Raw genomic sequence first — 16,360 nt, forward strand, 5'->3', positions numbered from 1 at the left:
AGCAGATGTTGGTAGATATTGTGTCATATAAAACCTCAATTAAAAAAAAAAAAAATTTTTTATCAAAGTGTGAGGTGATTGTGTCATATGCCTAAACATAGTTTCAAATCTTGCTTCTCAGAATCTGTCTTGTGCAGCTATGTGGTCTTGTGGTATGACACTCGCTTTCGGATCAGAAGGTCCTGAGTTCGAGTCCTTGGAAATGACTCTTTACTCACATTCTTTCACTGTACTCAGGTGTAAAATGAGTACCTGGCCGTCTACAGCGGAAAGTTGAGGGATATAGAAGTAGATTATTACTTCTTGTTCGCTTTCATGTATTTGTTTTTATATATAATGTTCACAAAGGCAGTCATTTTGTTATTGTACTTCAAAATTTATCTTGAAAATATGATTACAGTTTTGCTTAGACAATTACTTTTACAACTTTTTTTTTTTAAATTTCTGATTTTTTTTTCCTCCATGTTTTTTTTTTATCACAGGTGACTGTATTAGAAGCAAAAGAGTCTATAGGAGGAAGGCTAGGATTGACTCCAGAATGGTCAAACGGATACGTACTTACTGGTGTTGCCAATAATCCTTTAGCATTGATGGCTCTACAGGTAAAGGATGGATATAAATAGATAATAGTAAATAAAATTCCTTTTATTCATCCTCAAGGGGAAATTTGTCTTTAGGGTCTATTCCTAGCTGGTGCTGATGGTTTTCCTCGAAATCCATGATTTTGGAGTCCAGAGGAGGAATTTCCTCCTTTTTAAAATTACATTTTCTCGAAACAATGTGCTAGCAATGAGAGAGTTGATGTGTGGTGGAACACACAGGTGCAGTTTCCCACTCTCCAGAAGTTAGCTAGAGTGTCACTGATAGTCTTTCATCTCAATTGCTCTAAAAGTGGGGTTTAGTGCAGTAAAAATGGGGCTTAAAGGCAATCGTTAAACATTTTCCTACATTTTCACTTTTTGTCACCATCAGCACTGTCCAAGGAAAGATTGGAATAGCCCAGGCATCAGCCGCAGTGCAGCGTTTGCAAAGTGAGCTTGGGCCAGGTGACTAGCTCATGGGCACACAACGAGGCGGGTAGTCGAACTCTGTACCTTTTGGGTACAATGCAAAGACCATACCGCTGAGCCACACTGCCCCCAGATTTGTCACCCATGTCAATTTGATTATTCTATGAACCAGTGACATTAGATTTATGGACCAATGACATTAGATTTATGAACCAATGACATTAGATTTATGAACCAGTGACATTAGATTTATGAACCAATGACATTAGATTTATGAACCAGTGACATTAGATTTATGAACCAATGACATTAGATTTATGAACCAGTGACATTAGATTTATGAACCAATGACATTAGATTTATGAACCAATGACATTAGATTTATGAACCAATGAAATTAGATTTATGAACCAATGACATTAGATTTATGAACCAGTGACATTAGATTTATGAACCAATGACATTAGATTTATGAACCAATGACATTAGATTTATGAACCAATGACATTAGATTTATGAACCAATGACATTAGATTTATGAACCAGTGACATTAGATTTATGAACCAATGACATTAGATTTATGAACCAGTGACATTAGATTTATGAACCAATGACATTAGATTTATGAACCAATGACATTAGAGTTATGAACCAGTGACATTAGATTTATGAACCAATGACATTAGATTTATGAACCAGTGACATTAGATTTATGAACCAGTGACATTAGATTTATGAACCAATGACATTAGATTTATGAACCAATGACATTAGATTTATGAACCAATGACATTAGATTTATGAACCAATGAGATTAGATTTATGAACCAATGACATTAGATTTATGAACCAGTGACATTAGATTTATGAACCAATGACATTAGATTTATGAACCAATGACATTAGAGTTATGAACCAGTGACATTAGATTTATGAACCAATGACATTAGATTTATGAACCAATGACATTAGATTTATGAACCAGTGACATTAGATTTATGAACCAATGACATTAGAGTTATGAACCAGTGACATTAGATTTATGAACCAGTGACATTAGATTTATGAACCAATGACATTAGATTTATGAACCAGTGACATTAGATTTATGAACCAGTGACTTTAGAGTTATGAACCAGTGACATTAGATTTATGAACCAATGACATTAGATTTATGAACCAGTGACATTAGAGTTTTAAAGTTTTTAAAGCCAAAATTGGATTTTTTTTTTTCTTCCCTCCATAATAATGTAACAAATTTGAGAGCAGGCACTGTTGTAAGAAAAAAGATTTGAAAAAGTGTGTATGAAACAGTGCCAGCCAGACAAAGAAAGAAAAATGCAAGAAAAGAAACCATCGCAAAAACTCAGGCTGCCTCGATTTGGGATCAAATCTTATTATGCCTCTTGATTACCAGTCAGACGTGTTACCATTATACCACAGAGGTTACCTGATAGATGGGACACTGTAATGATTATATTCTTCACAAGGGTACATATTTAAATTGAGCTTTTTTATATATCGCCATATCCACTAAACGTGCTAAAAAGTGCTTTACAAGGGGTCCCAGGCCAACAGCAACTCTTAACATGTAGGACGTGACATAATGCCTGTTTTTTGTTTTTTTTAGGGTTTCACGGCGCTAGCAACACATTAAGGTCATATCAACGCCACATAATGCCTGATAGGCGGACAGAGACAACGCTGTAAACGGCCAGGTATTCATCTGAGTACGGTTAGAGAATGTGAGTAAAGAGCCTTCTCCAAGGACTCAACTATGTGCTGAGCCGAGCGTGGCTCGAACCCAGGACCTTCCAATTCAAAAGCGACCACATAGCCACACTTCCCCCTGTGAACCCTTACCTTCATCTCAAAACACTTTCAATTTTGAGTGTCAGTCAACTAAAAAGAAAAAGGTCAAATCATGTCATCTTACTTTAACGCTGGTATCTAAAAATGAATGAATTACTTTCTAAAACTCATACAATAAATGTGTCCATTCAGCGGCAGCGTGGCTCAGCAGTACGGTCTTTGCTTCTTACCTGAAAGGTACCGAGTTCGACTATCCGCTATTCCAGTCTTCTCCTTGGAATAGACCATAAAGAAAAATTTCCCCTTGGAGATGAAAAAAGGGAATTTTATTTATTAATTTATGTATTTTATCTGCATCTCCAAACACTTTCATTTTTGAGTGTCAGTCAACTAGAAAGAAAAATGTTAAATCATGTCATCTTACTTTAACGCTGGTGCTGATGTAATCTAAAAATGAAATACCCTCTAAAACTTATACTTATAAATGTGTCCATTCAGCGGAGCCTTAGCTCACTTTGCAGCACTGCACTGTGGCTTACGCCTGAGTTATTCTACTTAATAATAATAATTAATACCAATTAATAAATGAGCATGTATCGTCATTACTACTACGTCACCCGGACAGTCCACTTATTATTGTTGATTTTAATCATTGTCAGCTGCCCATAGCTGGACTAGAACAGTTCGTCACCTGCAAAACACGAGGAAACAACACGCTTGATCTGTGCTATAGCAATATAAAGAACGCCTACAAAGCGCTACAAAAACAACCGATAGCCACATCTGATCATAATACCATTCACCTAGTACCGACGTACATCTCTAAATTAAAGAGTGAGAAACCAACTGTAGTATATCGCCATATCTGGACTCAAGAGGCAATCCAACGACTGAACGGCTGTTTTGACTGTACTCAGTGGGAGACATTAATGGTAGAAGGTGACAGTATTGATGAATGGACCAAAACTTTGACATGTTATATTACATTTTGTGTGGATTTATGCGTGGAAAAAAAAGAAATTAAGATATTTCCTAACAATAAGCCATGGGTTACAAAGCGACTTAAATATTTACTCAATGAAAAGAAAATTGCCTATATGAGTGGTGACATTAAACTAGAATTTGAAAAGGGAAAGGAGATCAGAAATACAATAAAAGAAGAGAAGGTTGAATACAAAAATAAAATGGAGCGACAACTGAGATCGGGCTGCGCAAGGAAAGCATGGGAGATGATAAAACAAATGGGAGGAGTAGACCAAAAGAAACGAACATTCCGACAAGGAAAAACGAAAACTGATGTCAACAAATTAAATGATTTTTACTGTCGTTTTGACAGGCTCCCACCTGTTCACAACGGTTTGTCAAATGACAATGAGCCACCTCCAGATATTGAAGAAGAAACCGTAAGCTCCCTCTTCCGGAGATGTAAAGAACATAAAGCACCAGGACCAGACAACATTACCGGAACTATTTTGAAAAACTGTCACCAACAACTGGCTATACCTTATACAAAACTTTTTCAAAGGTCAATCGATGAACAATCAGTGCCAGTACTTTGGAAAACATCGATTGTCGTTCCAGTTCCAAAAAAGCGTTGTCCGACCGTATTGAATGACTTCCGTCCAGTGGCGCTTACATCGCTTGTAATGAAATGTTTAGAAAAAATTTTAAAATCTGAGCTCCTACAAAAATGTTATGACCTGAAATTGCTAGATCCGTACCAATTTGCATACCAGCAACATCTCAGTGTTGAAGACGCACTATTAACCACCACAAATTTGATCTCGAAACACCTTGACCAAACGCCCTCGAATTACGCCAGAATCCTGTTTGTCGACTTTTCGTCAGCTTTTAATGCCATGAACACAGATATTTTGCTTCAAAAGTTGTGCAGCATGGATATTTCAAACTACCTTATTAAATGGTATAAAGAGTTTCTGACCCATAGACCGCAATGTGTAAAATTGGGTGAACATATCTCCAACAAAAGAACGTTGTCGAACGGATGTCCCCAAGGCTGTGTGAGTTCCCCAATCCTGTACATCTTATACACCAACGACTGCAGACCATCCTTTGAAAATTGTTTTATAGTGAAATATGCAGATGATACTGCTATTCTTGGCTTATTAAAAGATAAAGTTACCGAAAAGAATTATTTCAAACAAATAAATATATTCACCGATTGGTGTAAACAAAATCAGCTTGAATTAAATGTTGAAAAAACGAAAGAACAGGTGTTTGGTGTAAAAAATAAAAACGACTTAAAGTGTGTGGCGATCGGTAAAGATGATGTTGAGATAGTTGACTATTTTAAATATTTAGGAATAACCATTGATAGTTCCCTCAATTTCTCTCAACATATTAATATAATATCTAAGAAAGTTGCCCAAAGATTATACATCCTAAGGAAATTGAGAACATTTCAAGTAAGGAAGAAAACTATGTTAAGAGTTTATGACTCATTGATTAAAAGTGTAATTGCGTTTGGCTGCACCATATGGTTTGGAGGATGCCGACTTAAAGATAAATCAAAAATTTCAAAATCTATCAAAGAGGCATCAAAAATAATAAACCATCCTCTTGATGGAGTAGAAAGAATTCATGGAAAAGCAATAGAAAGGAAAGCATTCTCAATTACCAACAATAAAAAACATATTTTATACCATGAATTTAGTCTTTTACCATCTGGGAGAAGGTTTTGTCAGATTAAATGTAGAACTAACAAGTATAAATCAACGTTCGTTCCACCAGCAATAAAAATTTTGAATATTTCATATGGTACAGAAAAACCAAGGATTGATTCGTTGACTTATTAACTGATTAATTTATTTAATGTAAGATTAACTGACCAATTGATAATGATGATAATTTTTGGTGTCGAATTGCCACAATCGTAACAAATTGAAAACGAAATGAATATGTTTATGTTGTGTATATCGCACGTGTGAAAGAAAGAAAGAGAGAGAGAGAGAGAGAGAGAGAGAGAGAGAGAGAGAGAGAGAGAGAGAGAGAGAGAGAGAGAGAGAGAAAATAAGTAGGAGTGAAATATCTGTTCAATCTTTGTTATCGTTTAACATTATAACAAGTGTAACTAAATGACAAATTGCCATATTTATGGACAATAAAGATCTATTATTATTATTATTATTATTCTAGTCTTCCCTTGGAATAGACCCTAAAGAAAAATTTCCCCTTAGGGATGAATAAAGGGAATTTATTTTATTTTAAAAATTTATTTTATTCTGTGTAGACGGACGTACCGGTCCAGTCTTTGAAGGGGTCATGTCAGTTGATGACCAGCAATGGCAAGATGGTGGATGCAAAGATGGACAGGCGGATTGAGTTTCACTACAACGCTATTCTGGACATTGTGTCTGACTGGAGAAAGGAGAGGGGGAGAGAGCAAGATGTTAGCTTAGCAGGTAAGTAGTATTTTTGTTGAAAAGTCATCGTCCTATAGATAGTATGAGCTTGGCTAAGATTAGAAGCTCACAACTTTGCCATCCGGAAGTATAATGGACCAGCACGGAAAACTATGTGTAACCTTGAACGTTTATAGTCTGGTTAATACGGTTGTAGTGAGAATTATTCTTAAACGCGGATGGCAAAAAGCAAAAACAAAGACCTGAGTGATGTCAGCTTCATACCATCTCTAGAACCTGAGAGTTTTTATCCATGCTTCCTCCCATAGTGGGCAGGGGGGTACATACTGTGTCTTCTATCCCCTTATATCTGTTTTCCAACATGCTTTCTGTCTTTGTCTTAGAATGAGATTACTTGGTTTTGTCCTGGTCCTGGCCAGATGCCCTGGCTGAGAGGGAAACAGTCGAATGTATAGTTAGTTTTGGGAGATGATATTTTTTTCATTGTAAATCATCTCTCTGTTATGCACTGAATTATGCTTTCTTTATATTATAAAAGATTTGTAAAACATTTGAGTGTGTTCCTCTTAGTGGGGACCTGTGCTTGTGTCTGGATGAGACTTTTAGTGATCTCAAACTAAGTACTTTGATAGTGTGCTCTTGGAATCTACATCTATTTCGTATTTGAACCAATTCCCCTTTGTCTTCCCTTTTCTTGGATGCTTTATTGTAATTCTAGAACATTTTACTATCCCATTTTCTTCCTTTTTCCTGGCGCTGATATGACCTTAATGTGTTGCAAGCGCCGTAAAACCCTTAAAAACAAAAAACAAAAACATTATCCATGCTTCTCTATTGTTAAAAAGACCATAACAAATGCTTGCTTCCATTGGAATGGCTGTTCTGTTGGTAGTGACTATCCATCAATTCCCCCTTGTTCGTTGTCCCTGTCTCTGTAGCTATGTCCTTGTCATAGGGTTAGGTAAATCGGTTTTGCTGTTGACTTAGAGGTAAAAGGTTGGATGAGAAGGGATATGTGTTTGTTTGTGTGTGTGGGTTTTTTTTTTTTGTAAGAGATATTTTTATCCTTGTAAACCATCTCTCTGAATGAATGTTTTCTTGTATAATGAACTATCTGAGGATCCCATGCTGTTGGTTGGATGAAGCTGGGATATACTTTAATAGAAGGAACGAAGATGACGTCACTCAGCTCTTTGTTATTATTTTTAGTCTGCTTGTTTTGTGAAAAGCTGTCATAAAATGATGTCAATCGGACTATAAATGTAAAAGGTTACAACCATTGGTGTGTTTTGGTAAGTTAAATTTGGCCGGTGGATGTTGTGAGTATTTTACAGAAATGCATAGCATCAATAAACTGTTCCAATTTGTCTTTCTTTTTTTTCTAGGCACCCATGACTTATTGGTGTTGCGTCAAACTCTAAAACTCTTAATCTTTTCAGGCTGTATTAAATCTTTTCTTTTCTTCGGTACATAAAAATGCCTTAGGACAACCCACACCGGAGACTGACTCTGACGACCCAGCACTGCCGTCCTCTACGATCTTCCGGATAAAGACGTCAGTCAGGCACGGACAAAATACTAAGAATAAAAAGAAGAAACGTTAGACCTATCCATACCAAGCTCGAAAAAAAAAAAAACGGCAGAGAACGTCGGGTGCTTGGTATGAGTAGGTTTAGTGGCTCTTCTCTTTATTCTTAGTATTTTGTCCGTTCCCAATGTCCTCATCTGGAAGATGGCAGTGCTGGGTCATCAGAGTCAGTCTCTGTTGTGGGTTAGCCCTTAGAAGTTTAGAAGAGTCCCAAGCTGGCGTTTAACTTCACTCTTTCCTTGAAGTACATAGACCCAAAGGACAAATTTTCCAGTAAAGATAATTGAAAATAACATTTTAAAAATGTTTTCCTCATTTTTCTTTCCACAGATAAGTTCAAAGAATTCCATGATGGGTTTATCCGGGAAAGTCGGCAATATTTCAATGATGTGAGTCCTTAGTCCTTAGTTGTACAAATGTTCATTTTTGGAAATATCTTCAAATTATAGAGAGGCATCCTGAAAGAATGAGATTTGTAACCATAATTTTTTTTTTTTTTACCTGTGTCGTTGATCATGTGAGGTAATTAGCTTGTATGTCTGTCATAAGTTTCAAGTAGTTCCTTCAGAACTGTAAGGCTCGTGGAGCCAGAGATAAGGTTAGACGGAGAATAGCAATTGCTTGATGCCCTATGGATAGGACACTAGTCTATCACAAAGAATTTTCCACCAGACCTAACAGACCCAGCTACCCAATCACTGCTAGGTGGACAAGGGTGTTGGGAAAAAATCTCGACATCACTCGGGGATCGACCTGCGTCCCATCTGTATGTGAAGTAAGCCCAAAACTGGTGTGTGATTTTCTCAGTTTGTCTAGAGAGACATGCTCAGACCTGTTAATTATGGAGAGATTATTGGTAAATGTAATTTTTGGATGCCAAATTTTGTTGTACTAGTATTTTCCCGTCTGATTCAGATTTTACAACAAAGCTTATAGTTATAGTGAAAGATATTTTATTTTATAATTCTTATTTTATTTTTGAATGGATATTTGACCACAATGAGACATTCAATTTCTATTATAAAATTTTTTAAAGTCCTTCATTCGGCCAATGGAGCCAGAGTTTATTCCAGTTTCTATAGCGTGAAATGGACAATAGCTATTGCTTTCTATCCTTTGTATAGGACACTAGTCTATCGCAAAGTACTTTCCACCAAATCTAACAGACTCTCGTTCTACATGTTACATGTTGCTGTTGGTCAGGGACCCCTTGTTAAGCGCTTTGAGCACATTTAGTGGATATTGCACTATATGAAAGCTCAATTATTATTTTTTTGGCTTTGAAGGACTATTTTCTTGTTTCCTTAAGTATGATATTCTGCTTTTTTTTTTTTTGAGGGGGGGGGGGGGGGGAGGGGGAGATTTCATTGCATGATCCATGTGTTCTAATGATCCATGATTGTTTCTTTATTAGAGGTCTTTAGAGCACCCCACCACCCCTTCCCTTTTTCCCTTTTTCCCTTTTTCATCCTTCCCAATTTTACTCTTCCATTTTGCTTCTCTTCTAAGGGGGGTAGATGAATTCAATGCATGATCCATGCGTTCTGGTCCATGATTATTTCTTTAGAGTTCTTGTTCTTCAGATCACGCCCACCACCCCTTCCCTATTTCATTCATCCTTCCCCGCATTACCATTATGCTTCTATTTCTGGTCTGCACAGCTTGTATTTTTTAATTTTTTTAATTACATATCAATAATGTGGCTTTCAAATGGACGTAGTGTTTCTTAAACGTCCTTAAAACATAAGTAACGATGTATTGGACATAACTCATTGTATGTGCTTTGAGATGAAAATATCAAAAGGGTAAAACAACAAAACAATGAAAAGCATAGAAAACAAAAGAAAAAATAACATCCATTCTTATTATTGACATAATATAATGAATGCTTAGTCTTATTTGTATTTTAAAGCAAAAAGTTCCCTATCAAGATCATTTTTAAATTCATTAATATTTTTCACATTTTTAGTTTTAAATTTTAAACTGTTCCCTGTTTTTGGCAGAATGGAAGATAAGTAAATGTTTTCTTCCTAATTTATTATTATAAGCAATGGGATAATTTCATCTGTAATGATTAGACTGCATTGCAAAAAATTTTTTTAATGTTTAAAGTTAATTAACCATTAAAGATGGGTGCATGATTTTACTTTCACAGACCTGCTTAGTGTGATGAAAAATTCGTAGTATTACGAAATTTTGGCTCCAATTTCAGAACTTTATGGGCGTCTCTAAGTCATTAAAGCTTATTGAAAATGAAAGTTGATGCCAGGCTTTATAACTCAATCATTTTGAAATATTATTTAATCCTTGTGAGGTTAAATTTTGGATTTACTAAATTAACTATAGCGACTACAATTTTTATCTCCAAAAAATTACTTCTTTTTTTTTAATTTTAAAGTAAACAGGTCTATATAACCTTTAACCATAATAAAGTGGTTTGCTAAAGTCTCTAATAGTTGGGAAGCAACAAAAACCAACGCACATGTGAAACATGCACAAAAGTGAAATGCTCTATGGTCCGGTACATTTAAAGCCTTAGAATTTCATAAATCGCATTGAGTCTGACTTTTGTGTTTGCTTGAAATTCTTTTTTCTTTAACTTGCTTGATAAAACCAACCACACAGATTTTGAGAACTTTTTTTTGTTTTTGTGAGCTTTGTATTTTGTATAAGTCGCACCACTAAAAGCACTTGACAAAGATTACAGAATATGTTGATGATTTTTAATATGCTTTAAAAAAAAAATATTTTGAAATTTTTTCTTTCTTTTTTTTTTATTTTAGCCAAATAATGCACAGCTGGTAAAACTGGTCTTTTATTATGTCTTCCCTAAATATTGCCAATTTAAAAAATGAACATAACATAACATGAAATAATAAAGAAATATTCCCTTTCTTCATCCCATAGGGGAAATTTTTCTCTAGGGTCTATTTCAAGGGAAGACTGGAATAACCCAGGCGTCAGCCGCAGTGCAGCGCCGCAAAGTGAGCTAAGGCTAGGTGACTTGCTCAAGGCCACCCAACGCAGCGGATAGTCAAACTCTGTACTTTCGGGTACGAAGCAAAGACCATACTGCTGAGCCACGTTGTCCCATAAGGAAACAGTGCTTAATTTTATTTTTTATTTGTAATTGTCTCTGGCCAATAGGTTCCGATTACGCGACGTAATTGTTTGCAGTGGTATAAATCGAGACTTTCTAAGTTCTTTTTTTGTGAGGCCCCAGGTTCCACAATTATGTGTCACTCTTGTACACCCTGTAACCATAAGAGTCTGCCTATACATACACCCTGCTAAAATAGTTATACCACCTTATGATTGAATGGAACCTCTTCATTGTTCATCATCCTGGGGACTGGTTACACACTTCCAATGATTTTGGAACCATATGAGAGGAAGGTGTGACGTTACGACTTATGCTTTCCCATTATAGAAGTAGTTGGTAGTTGTAGAAATAGTAACTATAGTCTTGATAATGCTAGTTGTAAATGACGTCATAATCATATATTGTGTGGTGGTGTGATGATTTATATTGTCAGCTTATCGCTTCAATGTGGTTTCATTTGCTTTTTGTGGCTTTGCTTGGCTTTATGACTCGACCAAAGACAATAATATTATCAACACTTTTCGATGGTGTTTGATGGAATGAAATACAATTTTGTTGGAGCAGATTAGAGCCTGTGCCAGAACCAAAAAGCATGTTTGTGTTTTTTAAATATTTTTTATTGTTTTTTTTAAATAAACAAAGATAATTGCAATAAATTCTTCATCTTTCATATATATTAAAGTTTAAACCGGAACCACTTCAAGAAACAACAACAGTCAACAAAACAACTCAGTCCTGACGATGGCAAATTAAGCCTGAAACATTAATGTAGACTGTCTCAAACATTGTGGTAAATATTTTGAAAAATAATAATTCGCTCCATTACTACATGTCGAGCACTTTTCGTACCATATTTGTATCAAACACGATTCAATATATATATATATATATATATATATATATATATATATATATATATATATATATATATATATATATATATATATATATATATATATATATTTATCTCTTTATTTCACTTTTACTGCACGTGTTGCTTTGGTCAATGGTTGCGATCCCACCCTGTCTCATCCCAAAAAAAACTCTTCCCTTGTCCCTCTCAAACCCTTCATGATGAAATCATCGTGTAAAAAAGGGTGTCTTTTCGCAGGAGGAGCAGCGGATCTTGCAGTTCTACGTGTGCAACTTGGAGTTCACCTGCGGCTGTTCGATGGATCGACTTTCCTCCCTGCACTGGGACCACAACGAGAGCTTTCCCCAGTTTGCCGGGAAGCAAGTTGTCTTCCCTGAAGGCATGGGTCCCATCCTTGATAGGCTGGCCAGTGGCTTAGATATACGGTACAAGCACGAGGTTAGTTGGTAGTGGGTTTTATCTGGGTGGGTTTCTGACCTCCCATGGTGGGCAGGGAGGTGCATACTGTGTCTTCTATCCCCCTGTATCTGTTTTCCAACTTGCTTTCTGTCTTTGTCTTGGAATGAGATTACTTGGTTTCTGGGTGGGGTTCCTGGCCTCCCATAGTGGGCAGGGAGGTACTTACTGTGCCTTCTATCCCCCTGTATCTGTTTTCCAACTTACTTTCTCGCTTTGTCTTGGAATGAGATTACTTGGTTTTGTCCTGGCCCTGGCCGAATACCCTGGCTGAGAGGGAAACAGTCAAATATATAGTTAGTTTTGGGAGATGATATTTTTTTCCTTGTAAATCATCTCTCTGTTTTGTACTGTTATTTTGTTTTATTCTTAACATATGATTTGTTAACATTTGAGTCTATTCCTCTTAGTGAGGATTTGTGCTGGTGTCTGGGTGAGACTTTTTGGGTGACTTCAAACTAAGTACACGGATAGTGTGCTCTTGGAATCCACATCTGTTCCCCTTTTGAACCTTTTCCCCTTGTTTTACTTTTTCATCAAGTCCTTTTTATTGTACATCTAGAATCTTTTCACTATCCAATTTTCTTCCTTTTTATCGGCTCTGATATGACCTAAATGTGTTGCAAGCGCCATGAAACCCTTAAAAACAAACAAACAACAGTGTGTTTTATTATTATTATTATTACTATTTAATGCTTACCCAAGGGGAAGCTAAGTTTATGGAGTATTCACCCGACAGCTATGTGGTCTTGTGGTATGACGCTAGCCTTCGGAAGGTTCTAGGTTTGAGTCCTGCTTTTGGCAATGCATAGTTGAAAGTTGTTGGAAAATGCCTTTTACTCACATTTTTTTTCACCCTACTCAGGTGTAAAATGAGTGCCTGGCTTTTAACAGCATTGTCTCTGTTGGGGGGAAAAAAATGTGATATGCTTAATATGCGTCATGTTGCATCCCACATGTTAGATATTGCTGTTGGCTAGGGACCCCTTGTAAAATGCTTTGAGCACATTTAGTGGACATTGTTCTATATAAAAGCTCAAGTTTGACTGACAGCAATGGTATCAGGATCAGATTTGGTTTCAGTCAAGGTTTTAAATTTCCGATCTGCGGGTGGTTGGACGGGAGCATCACCCTTGAATCATATACCTATGATGTTCGCATGGGTGTACGATCCGATAGTGATGTTGTTTCTTCTTCTCTTTACTTGCCTATCCTGCTTCTTTGGTTTGTGATTGTATTTTTGACAGGGGATATTTTTTTTCTGTAAATCTTCTGCCTGTTTGTTCTTGGCTATTTATAATTTAGCTTATGATATCTTTAGGTTATGATTTTGATTGACATTTGTACTATTTTTGTTAGATTGCTTGTTTTTTTGTTTCAGCAGTCTCTCATATAACCTCAATTGTGTTGGAAGAGACCTAAAGCAACATACAAACAAACAAAAATTTCTGATCTCTTTGTGCGGCTATGTGCTCTAGTGGTATGACACTGGCTTTCGGATCGGAAGGGTTATTCTATAAAATGTGAACTTGATATGAGCATATAGACACCTCATTGTTGTTTGTGTCACCATTAAGATACATGTTAAACATACCTGCCAACCCTTCCGCTTTTGGCGGAATCATTCCTATTTTCACTCTTCCTTTTTAGATTACTTCTCACTAAATTCTATCAATATTAAGTCTTACATAATTTTTGTGTGTTGGTACGTTATTATGTGGCTAGCAGATGTTGTGAGTATTTTACCTAAAGGCATAGCATTAATTGATTGATTTATTTATTTATTGATTTTTTATTTTTTTATTTTGTCTTTACTAGGTGACGAGTATAGACTACAAAAGCCATGGTGGTGGAGATAGTGGTAGTGATAATGATGAGGTCTCGGTGAAGACTGAAGATGGTCAAGAATTCAAGGCGAACAAGGTTTGTTGAGAGATAAATGTGACCCCTCGTCTCAAAACGGTATTATGTCGGGATGGACCAGATGCTAAAAAGTCAAATTATAGTTAAACTGGCCAAAAATATGAAACGTTGGTATTTAGCACAGTAAAATATGATATTTCTTCTCGTCTATAAAGCATATAAACTCAACTTAAAGATGATATTTCTGGCTACAAATTCCATTTTCAGCATTTTAATCATCCCGACTTAATACCGTTTTGAGACGAGGGGTCACAAATGACTTTCCTAGCAATTTGGTTCACATGAAAAAGGTTGGAATCTGTGCAGTTTGAATTTACGTTGACCTATCCAGGGTCCTGGTAGCTCAGTTGGTAGAGCTCTCGCTTCACAATCAAGGGGGGCCTAGATCGATCCCCGGTGCAGTCGAGATTCTTTATCTGACCCCCACCCAGCAGTGATTGGGTAGTTAGGTCTGTTAGATCTGGTGGAAAGTACTTTGTGATAGCGACAAGTGTCCTGTCCCAAGAGTAGCAAGCAATGGTTTGTGTCCATTTCATGCTATAGAAACATGGATACAATACACTCCGGCTCACTGGGCCTGATTTAAAAGATTGTCACTGGACTCTACCCTAAACTGATCTTTTTTTTTTTTCTTTTTTTTTTTTTTAATGTCTTTTCCCTCAAGTGCTTCTTCTGATCATAGGGTACTTACTTACTTACCGCCTTTTACACACACTGACGTGTAAAAGATCTCCACTCGTCTGTGTCACAGTCTAGTCATTGGAGAGACTCCCCAGGACTCATTCTTTTATCTTGAGGTTACAAGTAAAGATCGTTGAGCGTTGTTGTGCTAGTGAACTAATGAACTCCCAATCCTTTTATCTTGAGGTTACAAGTAAAGATCGTTGAGCGTTGTTGTGCTAGTGAACTAATGAACTCCCAATCCTTTTATCTTGAGGTTACAAGCAAAGATCATTGAGCGTTGTTGTGCTAGTGAACTAATGAACTCTCAATCCTTTTATCTTCAGGTTACAAGCAAAGATCATTGAGTGTTGTTGTGCTAGTGAACTAATGAACTCTCAATCCTTTTATCTGTTTTGTGGGCTTTTCACCTTCTTTCTTTACTTCAATAGTATGTGGTCTTGTGGTATGACACTCGCTTTCGGATCGGAAGGTCCTGGGTTCGAGCCTTACTCGGCGCATAGTTGAGTCCTTGGAAAAGACTTTACTCACATTCTCTCACCATACTCAGGTGTAAAATGAGTACCTGACCGTTAACAACGTTGTCTCTGTCCGAAAAAATTGTAATATCGCCTAACAGGCGTCATGTTTCGTTCTACATGTTACGTGTTGCTGTTGGTCAGGGACCCCTTGTAAAGCGCTTTGAGCACATTTAGTGGATATTGCACTATATAAAAGCTCAATTAGATGGAACGAAGTTAACAACACTCAGGTCTTTGTTATTGTTTTTTTTGCTATACATGTTTATAAGTAATTCTCACCAAACTGTATTAACCAGACTATAGATAGAATGAAATTGATGTCACTCAGGTCTTTGTTATTGATTTTTGCCATCCATGTTTATGAGTAATTTTCACTAAACTGTTTTAACTAGAGTGTAAACATTCAAGGTTACACATAGTTTTGTATGTTGGTCTGTTATATTTCCGGATGACAATAATATTGTTAGTTTCTTATCCAAGTGCACAACATCTATAAAGAAATGACCTAAAAGTATTTTATACGCTATTAAACTTCATTAACTACAATTTTTAAAAATTCCAGGTGATCATGACGTTACCGTTAGGTGTTTTAAAGAATGGCAACATTCAATTTCAACCAGAGCTGCCATCTGAGAAAAGACTTGCCATAGAGGAAATGGGATCTGGACAAGTGGAAATGGTATGTGTTTTCTATTAACTCACTCAACCCTAACACCGACTATATCCATAGTTTGCCCGGGTTATACCCCATTCCTATTTATTACATTTTCTGAGACAAAATATAGGCATAGTATCAAAGCTATTGTTTTTAGTTTTTGTATGTTAATGACAGTTGAATAAAACCATCTATGTACATGCTCATTTTTTAATACATTTTTTCTCCAATTTTGAAAAGTAGCAAAAATCTCTAGGAATGAGTGAGTTGATGTGATGATGTTGATAGTAAAGAATGATGAAGTAGTGGAGATGGGGGTAGTAGAGGACAAAAATTAAGGTCTAAACAATACA

General features: G+C 36.3%; 1 protein-coding gene across 3 annotated transcripts in view; it reads left to right on the forward strand.

The window, feature by feature from the left end:
* The window catches only part of LOC144956959 (lysine-specific histone demethylase 1B-like), a 50,832-nt gene that overhangs the window by 27,323 nt on the left and 7,149 nt on the right, over positions 1–16,360 (forward strand). For 2 of the 3 annotated variants that reach the window (XR_013642049.1, XM_078887809.1), the window contains exons 11-16: positions 483–602; positions 6,074–6,245; positions 8,125–8,183; positions 12,009–12,209; positions 14,046–14,150; positions 15,915–16,031. Coding sequence is in view for 2 of the 3 variants with exons in the window: in XM_078887809.1 (XP_078743935.1) it covers positions 483–602; positions 6,074–6,245; positions 8,125–8,183; positions 12,009–12,209; positions 14,046–14,150; positions 15,915–16,031 (774 nt within the window). In the remaining variant the exon portion in view is untranslated. Of the gene's footprint in view, positions 1–482; positions 603–6,073; positions 6,246–8,124; positions 8,184–11,993; positions 12,210–14,045; positions 14,151–15,914; positions 16,032–16,360 lie in introns of all 3 variants that reach the window. The other variant, XM_078887808.1, reaches the window with a different exon arrangement.

Source organism: Berghia stephanieae, chromosome 11, assembly GCF_034508935.2.
Source record: "Berghia stephanieae isolate SIO BIC M18660-M18661 chromosome 11, UCSD_Bste_1.3, whole genome shotgun sequence".
NCBI lineage: Eukaryota > Metazoa > Mollusca > Gastropoda > Nudibranchia > Aeolidiidae > Berghia > Berghia stephanieae.